This window comes from Scomber scombrus, chromosome 12, assembly GCF_963691925.1.
Source record: "Scomber scombrus chromosome 12, fScoSco1.1, whole genome shotgun sequence".
In the NCBI taxonomy this organism is placed as follows: Eukaryota; Metazoa; Chordata; class Actinopteri; order Scombriformes; family Scombridae; genus Scomber; species Scomber scombrus.
Genome location: NC_084981.1, coordinates 28,564,555 through 28,584,902, shown reverse-complemented (window position 1 = coordinate 28,584,902; position 20,348 = coordinate 28,564,555). Strand labels below are relative to the sequence as shown.

At 41.9% G+C, this 20,348-nt stretch overlaps 1 protein-coding gene across 1 annotated transcript in view; it reads left to right on the top strand.

Moving 5' to 3' along the window:
• Nucleotides 1–17,363, top strand: part of LOC133991563 (echinoderm microtubule-associated protein-like 6) — a 97,385-nt gene extending 80,022 nt beyond the window's left edge. Inside the window, 16 exon segments of the mRNA XM_062430019.1 lie at nucleotides 2,964–2,972; nucleotides 4,106–4,184; nucleotides 4,281–4,410; nucleotides 5,726–5,824; nucleotides 7,298–7,318; nucleotides 9,598–9,771; nucleotides 10,668–10,876; nucleotides 11,835–11,992; nucleotides 12,711–12,825; nucleotides 12,904–13,092; nucleotides 13,223–13,395; nucleotides 13,540–13,702; nucleotides 13,944–14,047; nucleotides 14,634–14,787; nucleotides 14,899–14,999; nucleotides 17,339–17,363. Of these exon segments, the coding sequence (XP_062286003.1) occupies nucleotides 2,964–2,972; nucleotides 4,106–4,184; nucleotides 4,281–4,410; nucleotides 5,726–5,824; nucleotides 7,298–7,318; nucleotides 9,598–9,771; nucleotides 10,668–10,876; nucleotides 11,835–11,992; nucleotides 12,711–12,825; nucleotides 12,904–13,092; nucleotides 13,223–13,395; nucleotides 13,540–13,702; nucleotides 13,944–14,047; nucleotides 14,634–14,787; nucleotides 14,899–14,999; nucleotides 17,339–17,363 (1,903 nt within the window).
• The last annotated feature ends 2,985 nt before the right edge of the window (nucleotides 17,364–20,348 follow it).

Here is a 20,348-nt window from a genome sequence, read left to right as displayed (position 1 = left end):
AAGGAGGGAGGGAGGGAGAAAGGAAAAGAGGTAGGGAGGAAGGAAGGAAAGAAGGACAGAGGAAAGAAGGGAGGAAGGAAGGAGGGCAGGAAAGAAAGAGAGGGAGGGAGGGAGGAAGGACAGACAGAAAGAAGGAAGGGAGGAGGGAGGGAGGGAGGATAGAAGGGAGGGAGGAAGGAAGGACAAAGGAAGGTAGGACGGAGGGAGGATAAAAGGAAGGAGGGAGGGAGGGAGAAAGGAAAAGAGGAAGGGAGGAAGGAAGGAAAGAAGGACAGAAGAAAAAAGGAAGGGAGGAAGGAGGTAGGAAGGAAGGACATAAGGAAGGAAGAAAGGGGGATGGAGGAAGGAAAGAGAGAAGGAGGGAGGGAAGAAGGACAGACAGAAGGATGGAAGGGAGGAGGGAGAAAGGAACAAAGGAAGGGAGGAAAGAAGGAACAGTCAAAACAGACGGGGTCAATTTGACCCGGGAGGACGACAGGACGGTTAAACCTAGATCCAAATGGTCTGAATGGAGATAGTTGCATTGTAGACAGTTCTGATACAAATACATCTTTCAATAAAGTGTTGCGTAATGGTGAACAAAAAGCCAGGTGAAAGAGAAAAGTTAAGACACAGATTCATTTTGCCTTCTGGTCTCACAAGACCTTAAAAACATTGATCTGACTAATGTGGGTTTTAAGCTGATTTCAGTCAAACTAAGATGATCTTAAGATGTCAGAGGAACCTGAGGTCATTATATCATTTTAGCTTCCTGACTGAGCATGTTACAGTATGTGGCCTGAGGCAGGAAACAACTGTTATTTTTAGCTACTAACAGCTGTGGGTCAAAGGCAAACAACTAAAGCTAGTACTAGTCAAGTCCAGTTTATTTATACAGCACATTTAAAAGCAACTGGACTTGGCTCAGTTTGCTTTTGACCCAAAATGAAATAAAAGCTCAGAATGCCTGCTGTGCATGTTAACCTGTTAACACAATTAGCTACGCTAGCATATTAGCCTGATAGCCTGGAAATAGAGGATAGCACCAGTAGCATGGTATTGGGAGACTCTTGTTGAACAGCTACGACCTGCGAGGCGAGGGTTACATGACTGACATTTAAGGCTAGTTTTGGGAAGCCTTGCTAGCTCGTTTACTTATACTGTAGAAGAAGAACCACAAACACATTTGTTCAGGACGTAAATCATTTTACAACCAAGAGAAAAACGCAATAAAGCTGTTAACGCACATGTCATGTTTTTAGGGTTTGAAAATTGTGATTTGAATGATGCAAACGATAGAAACTAAGCATGAAAGACACAGAACTCCAGCCCTCCAAAATATGACATATTTATCTATATCCGTAATGGTTGCACGGACATAACATTTAAGGATCCCTTCAAATATACAGTACTGTGTAAGGAGAGGTCTGAATACTTACACACTTTAGCCTATATAAGCTGTTTTTTAATACTGCATACATATTTTCTGTATTTTTTGGTTGTATTATGATAAAAAACACTGAGAAATAACTATATATGGTCATTATAGCATTGTTAAAACAAGTAATCTAATGGTGGCCTAAGACTTCTGCACAGTACTGTATATCTGCGGACTATAAGCAAAGTGATGAGGGACTTTGAGGTGTGTCAGTTGAAAAAGATGATGTGGAAATGTCAGATTTTTAACTGAATTTGACAGATTTTCCTGCTATTTACAGATAAGGAGGGGGGGGGGGGGGGGCGCGAAGACACACCGTCCTCTCTGTGTAAAAATTGTAATCACTTAGATATGGAGGTGTGGAGGCATTTTATGTAATTAAATGCTTCTATTCACATGATGGGTATCTAATGAAGTACTCAGCTGGTATAGTTATCACTTTAAGGTTACTTGGATTGATACTATTTTTGTAATTTTTTTAAATGATACCCAGCTCTACAAATCACATAAATGCAAACCATAGACTGTATATAAGAAATGGACGTAACATCCGTTACATCACCCATTGGTTTGTGGACTGCTGCTCAGAGGCCAATAGTTTTGGATCTGAGCAGCGCCATCTTGAAAATTTCAGGTGCATGCTGGGAAAAATGTAAACAGTGATTCTACTTATATGGGCATCAGGAGGAGCATGAGGCGCCCTCCTGAACCTGTGAACCAATCAACCTGTCAATCACGACGTAGCCACGCCCTAATGCATACCCTGCTTTATCGTCACATATAAAATCAGGGAGGCCAAAATGTCCCAAATGAACATCATACTGCATTGAAGAAGGCTTTAAACTAGCGATTGAGACCATAAACACATTTTGAAAACGTTTACTGAGGTTAGAAATCAAGTGAGAAGTTGGTGAATTCTCCATTGACTTGTATAGAGACGGAAGTCCTTTTGACACCAAAACGGTCGCCCCCTGGTGGCCTTTTGATAGAATTCAGTTTTAAGTTACTTCCGCGTTGGCATCATTTCAGAGGACCAGAACTCCCCGCCTGGTCTGAACGCCACCTTACAAGGTTTTTATCACAGAGTTTTCCCTCAAATTATTGGGTCTGTTGCGGGCTTCCAGCAGGTCTGTTCAAAGCAGTAAGAAAATTCATTCATTTTCAATATTAAGTTCCTACTTACATATGTCAAATACCTTTACATTATCAAATTAAAAGCCCATAATTAGTATGTTCTGTGAGATAATAGCTAACAGTGTTACTTCAGTCATGTGACCCTCTCCTTGCAAGTCGTAGAGATCTACCGAGAGTCACCCGCATGGTAGCATTAATGTCATGTACCCATGGCAACATCTACAACCCTAAAGTCACATGACGGTTTCTCTGAGGCATGAGGCCTTTGTGTGTGTATGTGCGTGTGTGTGTGTGTGCGTGTGTGTGTGTGCGTGTGTGTGTAGAGAGCTGTACTTGCTTGTGATTGTATGTTTGTGTGTCTGTGTGTGTTTTCTAAAGCTCTCTACCTTGGTTCTGTCCCTCTGCTGTCCAGGGGATCCAGGTAACACCTGTCCACCTGTCTGTCTGTTACTCTTTGCATTGTGTGTATGAGTGCGTGCGTGTGTGTGTGTGCGCGTGTGTGTGCGTGTGTTGGCATTACCTCAAACTGTCCGCAGCTTGCAGGTCATTTTTAAGCTACTGATTGTCAATTTTTTTATATTAATACTGAAGTAAAGGACAGGTTCACAATTTTTAAAGTTTGTTTTAAAATATAATAATAGTCAGGAGATTAAATGAACAGTAAAGTTATTCTTGCTGTAATGATTCCTCCTGTTCATACTGACCATTAGAAGATCCCTTCATAATGTTTGTAATGGAAGTGAAGGAGGACTAAACCCACAGTCTTCCTTCTGTGGAAACATGGATTTAAAAGTTGATCTGAAGCTAATATGAAGCTTCAGCGTCCACATGAGTCAAATCTTCATCTTCTATGTTTCAACGTTACAGTGTTTTTAGTAGCAAAGTCTTTTTGTTACTATGGTTACACCACAGCTCAACAGGAAACACTAAGAGGGAATCTGATGCTAAAAAGACTGTAAATGTGTCAGATATCACTTGATATGACTAACTCACACTGATGAAGCTCAATATAAGCTGATCATCTACTTTTAAATGACTGTATGGAAACACTGTAGATACAGTCCTCCATCACTTTACATTGAAAGCACATTAGAAGGAGATCTTTTAATAGTCAGTATGAACAGGAGGAATGATTACAGAGAGGAAAACATCTTTATTGTTCATATGGACACCTGACTGCTGGTTTAAGACACACTTGTACAATTGTGAACTTGCCCTTTTAGGGACTATAATTTGTGAGTGGTCACTCATTGAGGAACCCACAGAAAAACTGTCACCAGCTCTGCAGCTCAACTGAGCTTTTTTTTTTTTAAGCTTCTTTTAGCTGTTATTTTTGTTTTTCTGGCACATTTACTGTCTGATTCAGTCTCAGTGTTTCTGTCTGAATTGCAGTCCTGTCTGTGTTGGACTTGTCTCACTGACTGTCCCTCCACCTGTCTGTCTCTCCTCTCCATCCTCCAGACCTGAGCACGTTGGAATATGAACATGCTTTTCTTTGAATGAGTGATTGGTGGTTGATCAATGAGTTGATTAATAGATTGATTGAACTTTTAGGCCTCCGGTGAGCCGAGCTGCACCGCAGCCGGAGAAACTCCAGAAGAACAACGTCTCCAAGAAGAAGAGAGTGGTGGAGGTATGTCTGTCTGCCTACCTGTCCTTCTACCTGTCTGTCCATCCATCTGTCCTCTTTTTCATCTGTTTTCTGTCTCCTCCCTCTCTCCGTCTGTAGGACATGATTTTGGATCACGTGTTTGGTTTTCGTGGCTTCGATTGTCGTAACAACCTTCACTACCTCAACGACGGCGCCGACATCGTCTACCATACTGCCGCCACTGCCATCGTCCACAGCCTCAGCACTGGTAACCACGGCAACACATGTTATACATTAATTAAAATTAAAGGGCACTGTCTAGACCTGCTCCATGTGAGAAGTGCCTTGAGATAACTTGGGATCCCCCAGGAGGAGCTGATGAGGCTTGCTGGAGAGATGAATGTTTGGGTTTCATTGCTCAGCCTGATGCCACTGTGGCCCGGCTCTGAATAAACAGCAGAACATGGAAGGATGGACGGATTACGGTTCCCAAATATATACACGGTCGCCCATAAAGTTGGAATAATTTTGTTTTCAGACACATTCCTCTTTTTATTTTCTATTTATACACATCAGTAATCACCTTTGACCAGGTGCAATGAGATGGATCAATACAATTTTGAGAATATTTACACTTTATCTATCAAGAATAAATCACATTTTCACAATCATTTCATGGAAAGAGGTAAAAAATATTTTATTCCAACTTTATGGGCGACCGTGTATATATATATATATATATATATATATATATATATATATATATATATATATATACATGGGTCAATGGCGTGATGTAACCCAGTGTCAATTGGTGTAACCAGTATTTTGTCATCTGATTATATACAGGAAAATAAATGTGAACTAAAATGTGGAATAAATATAATCCACTTTTAAAAATGGTTGTTTTTAGGATACATCCTGCTCAGTATTGACTTACTTTACAATTTAAATGAAGAAATACTCTTGATGTTTTTTAAATGAAGTAATTATTAGTATAAGTCCACTTAAATACACTGTAGGTGGATAAAATATGTAATATGTATCATTCTTTTGTGGTTACACCATTTGACATTTTCAGGAGCATTCAGTCTTACTTTTGGTAAAAAATGGTGCAAATGTCATTTCAAATGATATAAAACCAACAAAAATACTAAAAGTACATTTTAACAAACCTGATGCTGCTTTTAAAACTATTTTTTAACATATTTTTGAATTGTTCATCTTGCCAACCTTTATTTGTCACTGACCCTTATATACAGTATATATGTTGGTGTCAGGCTAGAAAAAAACACTTTCACACAAAAGTCAAATTTGATAAACTTAGCTGATAAAATGCAGCTGAAGGAAAAAAAAGAAGAGAAATCTGCTTTTAAATTCAAAGATGCCTCTCTGGATGAGATTTAAATTACGGGAAGCAGAACCGAGGTCAAATATTTATTCACTGATCAAGAGACAAGACAGAATTCTATATTAAAACATTAAACTGGATTAAGTCTCAGTAGTTCAGCTGCTGTGTTGGAAAATGAACCTGTGACCTTTCAGATCCAAATGATGAGTTCATGTGTCTCTGTGCGCTGCAGGAACTCAGAGTTTCTACCTGGAACACAACGATGACATCCTCTCTCTGACCGTCAACCAGCACCCGAAATACAAGAATGTCATCGCCTCCGGACAGATCGGTACATTCTGTGTGTGTGTGTGTGTGTTTGACAGTGTAGCTGTTAATGCATGGCAGTGTGTAACTCTACTAACTCATCTCTACTTAATGAGTCCTCTGTTGTGTCTCAAATTTCTTCTTCTGTATTTACCATAGTCTGTATATAAAATGGACGTAACATCTGTGACGTCACCCATTGGTTTGTGGACTGCTGCTCGGAAGCCAATAGTATCGGATCTGAGCAGCGCCATCTTGAAAATTTCAGGTGCATGCTGGGAAAAATAAAAACATGGATTCTACTTATATGGGCATCAGGAGGGGCATGAGGCGCCCTCCTGAACCTGTGAACCAATCAACCTGTCAATCACGACGTAGCCACGCCCTAATGCATACCCTGCTTTATCGTCACATATAAAATCAGGGAGGCCAAAATGTCCCAAATGAACATCATACTGCATTGAAGAAGGCTTTAAACTAGCGATTGAGACCATAAACACATTTTGAAAACGTTTACTAAGGTTAGAAATCAAGTGAGAAGTTGGTGAATTCTCCATTGACTTGTATAGAGACGGAAGTCCTTTTGACACCAAAACGGTCGCCCCCTGGTGGCCTTTTGATAAACTGCAGTTTTAAGTTACTTCCGCGTTGGCCTCATTTCAGAGGACTGGAACTCCCCGTCTGGTAAAACAGAAGTGTGTGATTTGAGACACAGTGCTGCTTTTCTCTCCTCTGCTTCCTCTTCAACGTGCCTGCTTTACATTTTAACAGCTCAGACTGGTGTCACTAACATGAAGCAAACTTTGTCTTTATGCTGTAAAATATCTCCGAGAATCTCGACAGGAATTAGTGAAGTTTGAGAGAAACTAAATCAACTTCTCTTCCACTGAAAGCACATTTAAAGGAGATCTTTTAATAGTCAATATGAACAGAGGAATGATTAGAGAGAGGAAGGAAAGAAGGCAGGAAGGAAAGAAGGAAGGAAGAAAGAAAGGAAATAAGACAGGAAGGAAAGAGGGAAGCAAGGAAGGAAAAGAAGGCAGGAAAGAGGTGGATGAAAGGGAGAGAGGAAGGAAGGAAGGAATATAAGACAGGAAGGAAAAAGGGAAGGAAGGAAGGACACACGAACAGAAGGAAGAAAGAAAGTAAGAAAGAAAGGAAATAAGACAGGAAGGAAGGAATAAATAAAGAAATAAAGGATGAAAGAAAGGAAATAAGACAGGAAGGAAAGAGGGAAGGAAGGAAGGAAAGAGGGAAGGAAGGGAGATGTGAACCAAATCTAATGGCGACCTAATAAATAATGTCACCATGCCTTAAAAGCTGCTTCTAAAGTTGACACCATATTATTTACATTAGTCTAATTTAATCATCCATAAATAAATATATAAATATCTGAAACAGCTCTGCAGGTTTTCATCTGTTTGTTTTGTTTTTGTGTGTTTTTATTGTTTTTTTTTGGCTGGCCTCATTTGTCTCCATCGCTCTTTCAACATCTCAGGTGACGTCTGTGAACTCCCAGGTAAAAAAAAACTAAACTAAACTAAACCTCCCCGCCTCTATCATCCCGACAGACACTCTGAAACCCAGCTGGCAAAATGTCTCCATCAGTAAATATAAGTTATATAAGTTATAATATCCTGCTTTAAATCAGCATAAATCATAAAATGTGACATATTTAGTTTCCTATCTTTTTCCTCCCTTCATTCTTTCGTTCCTCCATCCCCATTTCTTCCTTCCTTCTGTCCTTCCTCCCTCCCTCCTTCTTTCCTCCCTCCCTCTTGCTTTCCTTCCTTCCTCCTTTCCTTCCTTCCTCCCTCCCTTCCATCCTTCTTCCTCCCCTCCTTCCTTGACTCGAGGACAACAGGAGGGTTAATAGAGACAGAGACAGCCAGCAAAATGTCTTCATCAGTAAATATCCAGAGTTATAATATCCTGCTTTTAATCAGCATTAATAATAAAATGGGACATATTTAGTTTCCTATCTCTTTCCTCTCTTCCTTCCTCCCTCCTTCTTTCCTTCCTCCCTTCCTTCTGTCCTCCCTCCCTCCTTCTGTCCTTCCTCCCTCCCTCTTTCCTTCCTCGATCCCCCTTTCTTCCTTCCTTCTGTCCTCCCTCCCTCCCTCTTGCCTTCCTTCTTCCTCCCTTCCTTCCTTGACTCGAGGACAACAGGAGAGTTAATAGAGACAGCCAGCAAAATGTCTCCATCAGTATAATATCCTGCTTTTTTAATCAGCATAAATCATAAAATGTGACATATTTAGTTTTTACATGGCTAAACTCTGATGTTGTGTCCTTTTCCAAATCGAACATCAGCTTTTATATTGATTTCCTTTCTTCCAGGAGGCTGTTTGCTTCAGTTAATGTTTATAAAAATCAATAAGAAGTGACTTCAAACATCATCATCGTCGTCATCATTTATCATTTTATTAAAGCAGAGTTATTTTCCTGTCATAATGCAGCAGGGACTGTTTAACCTTTGTGTCGTCCTCCCGGGTCAAACTGACCCCGTCTGTTTTGACTGTTCCTTCTTTCCTCCCTTTCTTCCTTCCGTCTGTCCTTCCTCCCTCCTTCTTTCCTCCCCCCTATCTTCTTTCCTCTGTCCTTCCTCCCTTCCTCTTTTCCCCTTCTCCCTCCCTCCCTTTTGTCTTCCTCCCTTCCTTCTCCCTCCTTCCTTCTTTCTCCCTCCTTTCCTTCCTTCAAGGTTTAATCACATTTATTGATCAGTCAGATCAACTATTGATGCTTTCTGAACACATCTGTGCTTCAACATTTAGTATAAACACTTTTTATGAGGAGAACAAACTGTGAGGAGAGAATATGAACAGTATGTAAAGGGTTAATAATAATAATAAATAGTTCAGCAGGAACGTCAAATGTGGATTTGAAGTCCTTCAGTATTTCTCAGCTGCTGTCAGTCTGGTTTTCAGGGTGTCTGGAAGCTGCACTGATCCCTCTAACTCAGGGGTGTCAAACATGCGGCCCGCGGGCCAGAACCGGCCCGCCGTAGGGGTGCGGTTCAGCCGACTTTCCATCCTATGTTCTTTTCCTTCCTTCCATCTGTCCTTCCTAAATTCCTTTTTTCCTTCCATCTGTCCTTCCTCCCTACCTTCCTTTTTTCATTAGTTCTTTCCTTCCATCTGTCCTTCCTCCTTCCCTACCTTCCTTTTTTCGTTCGTTCGTTCGTTCCTTCCTCCCTTTCTTCCTTCCTCCCTACCTTCCTTTTTTCGTTCCTTCCTTCCTTCCATCTGTCCTTCCTCCCTCCCTTCCTTCTGTCCTTCCTTCTTTCTTTCCTTCCTCCTCTTTCTTCACCTCCACCTTTCATCCCTCCTTCCTTTTGCCTCTTTCCTTCCTTCCTTCCTCCTGTCTGTCCTTTCTTCTTTCTTTCCTTCCTCCTCTTTCTTCACCTCCACCTTTCATCCCTCCTTCCTTTTGCCTGTCTTTCCTTCCTTCCATTCTTAATTCCTTCCTTCCTTCCTCCTCTTTCTTCACCTCCACCTTTCATCCCTCCTTCCTTTTGCCTGTCTTTCCTTCCTTCCATTCTTAATTCCTTCCTTCCTTCTTTCCCTCCATCTTTTTAATGATCTGGCCCACATGAGATCAAATTGTTCTGTATGTGGCTCTTGAATGAAAATGAGTTTGACACCTCTGCTCTAACTGCTCTGATACTTTGCTGTCGTAGCTTCCTCTCCCATTTTGATCCAACTAACTTCTTTGTGACTCTTTTCGTGTCAATCAGCACATTATAAAAACCTCAACGTCTATCCTCTCTTCTCTTCTCCCTCGTATCTTTTAACGTAGGCACGACTCCTTCCATCCACGTGTGGGACGCGATGAGCAAACAGACGCTGTCCATCCTCCGCTGTCCTCACACTAAAGGCGTCGGCTACGTGAACTTCAGCGCCACGGGGAAGCTGCTGCTGTCTGTCGGAGTGGAGCCTGAACACACCATCACTGTGTGGCGCTGGCAGGAAGGTCCGACCGATAATCAATAATCACTACGAGATGTTCATTCACACAAAAACACTTCTGCTGAATCTGTTTGACTGTTCTGACACTTTTCACATCTGTTTTTTGTGTCCATGTGGTTTAGTCAAATTTTCCAATCATAACTTTTTTATATTAAATAAAGGTAATGGAATACCAATTGTTCTAAATATTAAATTTACTCTGGGGAATCATGGAGATCAGGAAACATTTACTTTTTTTTGTAATTATTTGAAGGAAGGGAGGAAGAAGGAAGGAACGAAAGGAGGAAGGTAGGAAAGGGGGAAGGAAGGGAGGAGGGAGGGAAGGAAGGAAAGGAAAGAAGGAAGGGAGGGAGGGAGGAATGATGGTAGGAAAGGAGGAAGGGAAAGAAGGAAGGGAGGGAGGAAGGAAGGGTGGAAGGGAGGAAGGAAGAAGGAAGGAATGGAGGGAGGGAGGAAGGAGGGAAGGAAGGTAGGAAAGGAGGAAAGGAAAGATGGAAGGAGGGAGGGAGAAAGGAATAGAGGAAGGGAGAAATGAAGGAAAGAAGGACAGAGGAATGAAGGAAGGGAGGAAAGAAAGAGAGAAGGAGAGAGGCAGGACAGACGGAAGGAAGGAAAGAAGGAAGGAAGGAAGGAAGGAAGGAAGGAAGGAAGGAAGGAAGGAAGGAAGGAAGGAACAGTCAAAACAGATGGGGGCAATTTGACCCGGGAGGACGACACAAATTTTTAAGATTAAAACAACTCTGATGTTAGTGTTTGCCTTCAAAAACAGATATTTCCTGGCAATAAAACAAAAGAGCAAGAGATCAAAGAAAGCACAGATGACAAACTATGTAAATAATATTAATGAAGATCATAATAAGAAGACTATTGAATAAAATAACAGCGCTGTGTCCACTGCAGGGTCCAAAGTGTGCAGTAAAGCCGGACACCCCGACCGGATCTTCGTGGTGGAGTTCAGACCAGACTCGGACTCCCAGTTCGTGTCGGTGGGAATCAAACACGTGAAGTTCTGGACGCTGGCCGGCGGCGCTCTGATGTACAAGAAGGGCGTAGTGGGAACGGTGGAGGACGGCAGGATGCAGACGATGCTGTCTGTCGCCTTCGGTGCTGTGAGTTACACAGTTACTGTTTGATTTTAAGATTTAAGAGTTAATACAACACAAGCAGGGAGAGAACAAACCATAGACTGTATATAAGAAATGGACGTAACATCTTTCTTTCCTTCCTTCCTCTTTTCCTTTCTCCCTCCCTCCTTCCTTCTTTCCTCCCTCCCTCCTTTCCTTCCTTCCTTCTTCTTTCCTTCCTTCCACTCTCCTTTCCTTCCTCCCTCCCTCCTTCCTTTCCTTCCTTCTCCCTTCCTTCCTTCTTCCTTGCTCCCTCCTTTCCTTCCTTCTTCCTTGCTCCCTCCTTTCCTTCCTTCTTCCTCCCTTCCTTCCTTGACTCGAGGACAACAGGAGGGTTAATGAGTTTCTTTGGTCATAAAAAAACAGTCTTTGTGTGAAGTATAGACTGGAAGTAAAGTGTATTTTAAAAAAGGATTTACTATTCCTCTGAAACTAATAGTGGCAGCAATTTCGGCCAAAGTGGAAAGTTCCTAGCAGATCCCTGTTAGATCCAAGAAGCTAATTGGTATCAGGGAGATACCCGACCAACTGGCCTTGGCAGGGAAAATGCTGACACCATTAAAACTGGCCCACAGGACTGCCAAGGGTTGTTTCTGGTGCAATGATAGGTTATTTTTAGAAAATAGTAATACAAGGGTAAATGGTAGGTATGTAAGAAGCATGAGCAAGCCTTCCTCAGTCTGACTCTGGGGTCTGGCTCAGGTTTTGTTCCTGTTTTCTGCCGAAGACCACCGGAGCAGAAATTAAAACACTCCTGAAAAAAGGCGTCTCATCACTGAAGTTTTCAAATTCCTTAAAGATATGCAACCATTGCTGTCATGGCAACAGTGAACACCGCGATTAATTGATATGAGCAAGATTAAGTCGATTAGAGTTTTCTAAATGTCGGTTTCGATAATTTTTCGGTTAATTGCCCAGCCCTAATTGTGTGTGTGTGTTTTAGAATAACTTGACATTCACTGGAGCCATTAACGGGGACGTGTACGTGTGGAGGGACCACTACCTGCTGAGGGTGGTGGCGAAGGCTCACACCGGGCCGGTTTTCACCATGTACACCACGCTGAGAGACGGGCTCATCGTCACCGGCGGCAAGGAGAGACCGTGAGTAACACACTGACAGCTAATTTACACATAATGAATAATTTAACTTGAATTAGGGTAAAAAGTCGTAGTGTTTCATCTCTAATGAACTTCCATAAATCCACTTAACCCTCCTGTTGTCCTCCCGGGTCAAATTGACCCCATCTCTTTTGACTGTTCCTTCTTTCCTCCCTCTTTCTTTAATTTTTCCTTCCTTCTCCCCCTCCTTCCCTCTTTTTCTTTGCTCCCTTCCTCCCTCCCTCCTTACTCCTTTCCTTCCTTACTTCCTTCTCTCCTTCCTCCCTCCCTCCTTAATCCTTTCCTTCCTTCCTTCCTTCTCTCCTTCCTCCCTTCCTTCCTTCCTCTTTTCCTCCCTCCCTCCTTACTCCTTTCCTCCATCCCTCCTTACTCCTTTCCTTCTTTCCTCCCTCCCTCCTTCCTTCTCTCCTCCCTCCCTCCTTACTCCTTTCCTTCCTTCCTTCCTTCTTTCCTCCCTTCCTCCTATCCTTTCTTGACCTGAGGACAACAGGAGGGTTAAATCAGAGAACAAAGAGGCTGCAGAACTTGGCTGAGAATCGTCAAATATTAATGTTTTCCTCTGTTATGGATTAAAGTAATCCAGTGATTATCTGTGCATCCACGGCTACACTGCAAACAGGAGCTGCTAACAGCTGATTGGGCTGTATGCGTGTGTGTTTGTGTTTGTGTGTGTGTGTGTGTGTGTGTGTGTGTGTGTCAGGACTAAGGAAGGCGGTGCGGTGAAGCTCTGGGATCAGGAGATGAAGCGTTGCCGAGCGTTCCAGCTGGAGACGGGGCAGCAGGTGGAGTGTGTCCGATCCGTCTGCAGGGGAAAGGTGAGAACTCTTGACTTGATAAGATTTTTGATCTCTTCGTCTCGCCCTCCTTCTTCATCTTTACCTCCTCTTCCTCAGGGTAAGATCCTGGTGGGCACGAAGGACGGGGAGATCATCGAGGTCGGGGAGAAGAACGCGGCGTCCAACCTGCTGCTGGACAGTCACGCTCGGGGAGGAATCTGGGGTCTGACTGCTCATCCTACTAAAGAGCTCTGCATCACCGCCAGCGACGATGCCACCATCAGACTCTGGGACCTCACGGACAAGGTACACACACACATTTCAGGCCCTATTTTAATCGTGTAAGTCCAATGCAAAACTGTTCTGGTGTCTCCAAGTGAAAATAACATATCATATGAGGGGTAATTCTGTCCCATTTCCTTCTCTCTCTGTTTAGAAACTGTTGAACAAGGTGTGTGTTGGTCACGGGGCCCGTTGTGTGAGCTACAGCGCAGACGGAGAGATGCTGGCTGTGGGGATGAAGAACGGCGAGTTCCTCCTCCTCCTCGCCAACTCGCTCAAGATGTGGGCGAAGAAACGAGACCGCAGCCACGCCATCCAAGACATCCGGTAAGAGAGAATGTAGAGGGACTGACACAGGAAGAGAAAAGAATCATTTTCCTTTGTTTTTTTCAAATTCAGTCTTTATTTTGCTGATATTTGATTATAATACCTAATATATATATATGTGTGTGTGTGTGTGTGTGTGTTTAGGTTCAGTCCCGACCGGAGGTTGTTGGCGGTCGGATCGGTGGAGAACACGGTGGATGTTTACGATGTGAGCGGAGGACCGGGTCTGAACCGTCTGGTTTACTGCAGCGACATCCCTGCTTTCATCCTGCAGCTCGACTTCTCTGCTGACAGCTGCTACATACAGGTATACACACATACTGTACATAAGTTACACACAGGTATATACACACACACACTGTTTATATGTTACACACCGGTATATTACTGACTGCTTGTATATACCTATAGGAACTGCACATGTACACAGTGTGTGTGCATATATATGTATATACATATTTATATAAAATGTTATAGTATGCAGTTTATATACAGTACCCATCTATGACTTAGCAACTTAAAATGTTGTGTGTGTGTGTGTGTTGCAGGTGTCCACAGGAGATTATAAGAGGCAGGTGTTTGAGGTTCCTTCAGGGAAGCTGGTGAGCGACCAGGCAGTCATTGACAGAATCACCTGGGCTACCTGGACCAGGTAACACACACACACACACACACACACACACACACACACACCCCATTAGCAGAGTTTAGTAATTAAACAAATCTAAAACTGAAAAGTCAAAGAATAACATCAATTTCATCTTCTGATGCATGATGAATACATCTGTTGCAACAATCAGTCAGACGGGATCAGTGAGCACCTGCACACAAACAAATGCAGATTAAGAGAATCTTGTGTAGAGCAACGAATTAGTAAATGAACACAGGATTAAACAAACACTGAAACACAAAAGGCTGTAAAAGAAACTCAGACTTTGATGCATAATTGTTGGAAAAGTGCAGTCTCCTCTTTTCCTTCATGTGATATTTTTGCTTGTGTTGAAACCCTGTGGACAAAATTAAAACATTTTAAACGCAACAAAACTATTATTCTTAAATACATGCACAGTACAACTCACATGCAGATTGATGCATTTTAGAGTAACCCAACTTATTCAGAAAATAACATTAAAATCAATATCTCTATTTTTTGCTCACTATATTGGTATTAAAATCAAAGGGTTGAAAAAGGTTAAAATCTAATTTTGATTCACTTTTCCGTCTTGTCTCTCGCTCAGTATTCTGGGAGATGAAGTTCTCGGGATTTGGCCGCGAAATGCAGACAAAGCCGACGTCAACTGTGCGTGTGTGTCGCACGCTGGCCTCAACATCGCCACTGGCGACGACTTCGGATTGGTCAAACTCTTCGACTTCCCCTGCACTGAGAAGTTTGTGAGTCGCCCAATTTTTATATTTGAGTCTAAATCATGAAGCAGAAGGAAAATAGTCGAGCAAAAGTCGCAGCACAATGACGGAGAAGATGTTTTTTGTTTCTTCTTACAGGCCAAACACAAGCGCTACCTCGGCCACTCGGCTCACGTGACCAACATCCGCTTCTCCCACGACGACAAATACGTGATCAGCACAGGAGGAGACGACTGCAGGTAAACCTATCACTCGTCAATAACACCAGACGATCACCTCAAACAGAGCTGGAACTGTTTAACAGTTTACTTCAGCATTAAAACATGAAATATCACGTTAAAAGTTAATTGAAAGGATTTATAGAATGATGATGATAATAATATAATAACTTTCTATCAACCAATTGTTGCAGCTCTATAATTGGCAGATAAATCAATGAAGACAGTTGTTAGTTGCAGCCCTAATACATAATATTCATTACATTTACATTTAGTCATTTAGCAGACGCTTTTATCCCAAGCGACTTACAAGGGAGAATAACATTCAAGCTACATTGCAACAGAGACATTAGTGTGACAATAAATAAATACTGCTAAGTAGTTGTAAGTTAAGAGAGGAGGTACTCTCTGAAGAGCTGGGTTTTCAAGTGCTTCTTAAAGACAGAGAGGGAGGCCCCTGCTCTGGTGGTTTTTGGCAGGTGTTCCACCAATGTGGAACTACCAATGAGAATAAACTGGATTGCCGTGGTTGTATGGCCGACAGAGAGTAATGTGAAAATTGAACAAATAATTCACTTCAAATACAAAAATATGTTGCATAACATCAGTGAATTAAGTAGTGGTGCTGTGAGATCCATATTTAATATCTTGTAGGACTTCAATGAGCTTGAAGGACTGCATCCATGCAGTTTGACAATAATTCATACAATTTATTGATGAAGTCATCAGGAATAGCAAAGAAAGCAGTCTTACATGCCTCCCAGAGTTCATCAAGATTCTTTGGTTTCGTCTTTGATGCTTCCTCTTTCATTCTACCCCAGACATGCTCAATGATATTCATGTCTGGTTCGTTCATGCTTCTTTGCCTTGAGGAACTTTGATGTAGAGATGGAAGTATGCGATGGAGCACCATCCTGCTGCAAAATGTGACCCCTTTTATGGTTGGGAATGTAAGAGGTAGCTAATACATCTTGATATTTTAGGCTATTGATATTGCCTTCCACCCTGAAAATGTCTTGCACACCCCCATACTGGATGTAACCCCAGACCATGATTTTTCCGCCACCACACTTAACTGTTTTGTGGGTGAATCTCGGATCCATGTGGGCTCCAGTAGGTCTCCTGCAATATTTGCGGTGGCTGTGATGTAATTCAACTTAAGATTCATCTGAGAAATCCACCTTCTGCCACTTTTCCAGCGTCCATTGTTTTAGCAGGCTGTGGGCCTTGGCAAATGCCACGTTTTTTTAATTGCCTTTTGTTTAGTGCTGGTTTTCTGGGCAGTGATTCGACCATGGAGGCCATTTTGAGACAGAATTCTACAAACTGTTCTGGTTGACACGGGGACTTGAGGTGACCAGGCCTGGTGGAGCTCTGCTGCAGTGGAAAAGGGGCTGGCCTTGGATTTTCGAGCCAACAAACGGTCCTCCCCAGCAGTTGTCTTGTGGGGTCTGCTGGACCTGGGCTTGTCAAAAACATCTCCAATCTGTTGAAATCTTTTTCTTATTCTTTGGAATTGACACAGACACATTGAAGGTGTCAGCCACCTCAGCAGTGGATCTGGTCTTCAGCCTCTTGATAATCAACGCTTTGGTCTCAGGGTGAATCTTAGGCATGTTGTCAGAGGTCAAATTGCAGTTGATGTGAAGGTCTGGTGTGCTGGGGTTCTTCTTATACACACCCACTAATTGATTGATAAATTATTGATCACAGATGCAAAAACTGATTCAGTGGGCTTTACCAAGCTGTGAACGTTAGAATGCTTTTCAGCAGTTTCGTCTGGCACCAAAACAGTATTTCAAAAGGTGTTGGGATTGAAAATGGCTATGTCTTGTAAAAGAAATATTGATTAGACATATATTTGAGGGGCACTTACGATCAACTTGTACCCTAGCCTTGTTCGGTTTCCTTGCTTCGGTTGACGTGCACAGGTGGACGTGCTTGTCTTTACCCTCGTCCGTCTTCACCCGAGAACGGCTGCACCCAGGGCTGCGCTTCCAAGATCCCCACTCTAGATGTAGCACAACCTGTAATTGAATCCAGCTGTTCAGGTATCAAGACGCCCACACAAAAGAAAGGACTTACCGATTAGGGGGAGTGTTCTTCCAGAATACACCTTGTTGCCAGATCAGCAAATAGCACTAATAGATACAGAGTCAAACCACCAGGCCTAAGTTACAATACAATACTAAATAACAAATACAGACCAGTAAGTAATCTTGACACAGCAATCTCAACACTATAGCTTGTCTCATACAGTTGTTTTCATAGTAAATACAAAATATATTAATATATACATCTGTGTTATGTGCAGCAGTTGAGTTTCCTTAATCTCATCTTCATCTTTTTTAATGTTTCAGTGTGTTTGTGTGGAAATGCCTGTAAACTGAAGCACCTTCACCGCACCACAAGTGGATCCAGCAGGAATCAAACCCACAACCTGAAGAGTTTCAACGCTGGAGACGAGAGACTACAACACCGACACAAAGTTCAAACTTCAGTGATGAGACAGCTTTTTTCAGGAGACGTTTAATTTCTGCTCCGGTGGTCTTCGGCAGAAAACTACAGACTGCAACACTCAAGACGCTTCATGATGGATCACATGACACCGAGTATGAACACGACACAAAGAGGGGCGTCAAGAACCAGAAGATGCATTAGCTTCTCTGAGAAAACATCACTCAGTTTCCACCAAAAAAAACCCTTACAACTTCAGTTAGACGCCAACCAGAGCTTTGAAAGTAGAATCCATCCATCTCCTGCTACCCAGAAAGCCTTGAGGTGAACTTTCTGGCCATTATTTGAGGATAAGAACATCTGGAAGTGAAGAAAGAAGTAAGAAAGCATTGAGCACGTCTGGCCTGTAGCCCCAGTTTGTTTTGTACATTTGAGATTTTATGCAGGGACAAAAAACATTCCAGACACAGCCCGAAAAATAAATGGAGAAGCTATGATGTAGTAGATTGAAACCTCCTTTCTTCACATTAATGCATTTAATCTCAAACACAAACTGGAGTTCAGTTCAGTCTGGTTCTGGGTTGTTCTGTCTGAAGCTGCTTTTACTGAACAAACAGTCTGAAAAAGTTTCCTCTCATCTGTGAATCTGTTACAAGGCTACAGAGCTGCTTTCAGGTCACGGTTAGAAAAAAAACAAACACTTAAAGGATAGGTTCAGTTTTTAAAAGTCTGTCTTAATATGATACTGACCCCTTGATCCCACCGGGCACGGATGCACGTTTCAAAAGCGGCTCTCCACTCCGAGTCTATTTTCAACACAAAACGCTTCAAGCTCCACCAAGCAGATCGAGCTGGACAGGAAGTCACACACAGAAAAAGCATTAAGAATCCAGCCAATTTTCAAAATAATAAAATGACTCCCGATCTTATTTCACAGATAAAACTGATAACTACCAAGACCGTTTAACTATTACTGACCCACAGTAGAAGTGCTGCTACTGCAGTAATTACGGTAGACTGAAGGCACTCTTTCAGGATTGATTGAGCTGCCATAATTACTGTATTAACAGTGCAACTTAATTTAAAAGGTGGATTGCTTGCCCAGATTATGCTACGCTAAGATTCTGATACACTCGCGGTGGGGTAGTTTCACCGGGTGACACCTCAATATGTAGATGGAGGTAGTATTTGGTTGCTAAATTGAGAATTTATTTTTCAAAATGAATCTGTTTAAAACTAAATCGGTTCTTTTTGTTCCTGCAGAATTTAGTTCCTTGGCTGATTTTGTGGTGGAAGGATACGTTCTGGTATTTGTGTGTAATTCTGTTGACATTACCTGCTTTTCAACTTTCTGCCATCTCACTGTGGTTGTTTCTGCTTGTACTCTTCCCTCCCCTGCAGTGTTTATGTCTCCAAATGAGGAAATGTTGTGTTTTCATCACCGGTAACTTAATACATCTGGGAAAACAGCTGAAAGCGGTCAGGAAACTAAATTACAAACAGGAACAGAGTAGAGAAGCAAAACTTTAACCCACAAAAAAATTCAGTTTCAAGCTACTTAAGAGAGCCGAAATTAGGTTGCAGTTTAGATCACCATAGCTATCTTCTGCTGCCGACCCTGGCTGGTGAAAAAAATCCTATTAGGAGCAAGTTGTTACCAAAAAACTGTGTATGGAAGTAGACAAAAATACTGCAGCTATCAGCTTGGAAGTTTCCTCTGCACACGTCTTGAAACTAAAGTACAAACAGGAAGTAAAGACGTGCTCAGAGGAACCTTAGAATAATTTTTCCAAGTTTTTCTTTCCAGATTTGATAGCTGCTGTATTTTTTTCTACTTTTAGACAATTTATTTGGTAACGACTTGCTCCTATTAGGGTTTTTCCATCAGCCGGGGTCAGCAGCAGAGGATAGCCATGGCGATCTACACTGTGGAGTTTTAAAAAGTCTGTCTGTGGTTTAAAGTTTAGCTTCTCTCCTCTGTTCCTGTTTGTAACTTAGTTTCCTGACAGCTTTCATCTGTTTTCAGAGCTGTATTAAGTTACCGGTGATGAAAACCCAACGTTTCCTCATTTGGAGCGGTTTGGTCGAGCAGAAACAACCACAGTGAGATGTTAGATGAGGAGCTGTAAACAAATCTACAAGTGACAAGCAGATTAATAACCCGTTTTTCGCCATAATAACAGGATCAGTATGGCGAGCACAGCAACCAAGACTTATGTATATGTTTCCATGTATATTTGGGCACGTCAGTATCTTATCAAATCAGACTTGAACAAAACCTGAATCCTATCTGTTACAGTAAGTGAGGAAAAAGTGAAATATAAACGTCAAAATGAATCGGAGTATTTTAAAAAGAAAAAAACAGTAACAGTAACATGGTCATTGGTCAGAGTCTGCTCACAGTTAATATCAGACCCAGTTATTAAACAATTAGGTTTTTATTATAATTTCAAGCAGACTGATCTGATCGAGCTGCTGAGGCGATACCGCTGTTACAAATTATATAATTCATTATGCATACTGGACAGTGAGAGAAGTTGAACCGCTCCTGCTGAGGTTTTTTTTTTTTTTTGTCACTGCGAAAGAAAAACTTGACATTTAATTCAAAAATCACTCTTCATTTCAAAGAGCCTTTACTGTATCTGTTGTCAGATGTCATCACACTTAAGTGCCTTTCTGGATCTTTCTACTTGTGTTTGTTTTTCTTTTTTGGGGGGGAGGGTGGGGGGATTTCATGCACTTTTTTTTTATCCATTACTGAACTTATTTTGTACTCTTGTCTGGTGCTACACTGAGAATGTTCATTCATCCAAAAAATGGACGAAAAGAGAAAAAAAAAGCATTTTTTTGCTTCGCTGCTTCTTTTTGTTTCACAGACATGAAACATCCAAAGCATCATGATCATAAAAATAA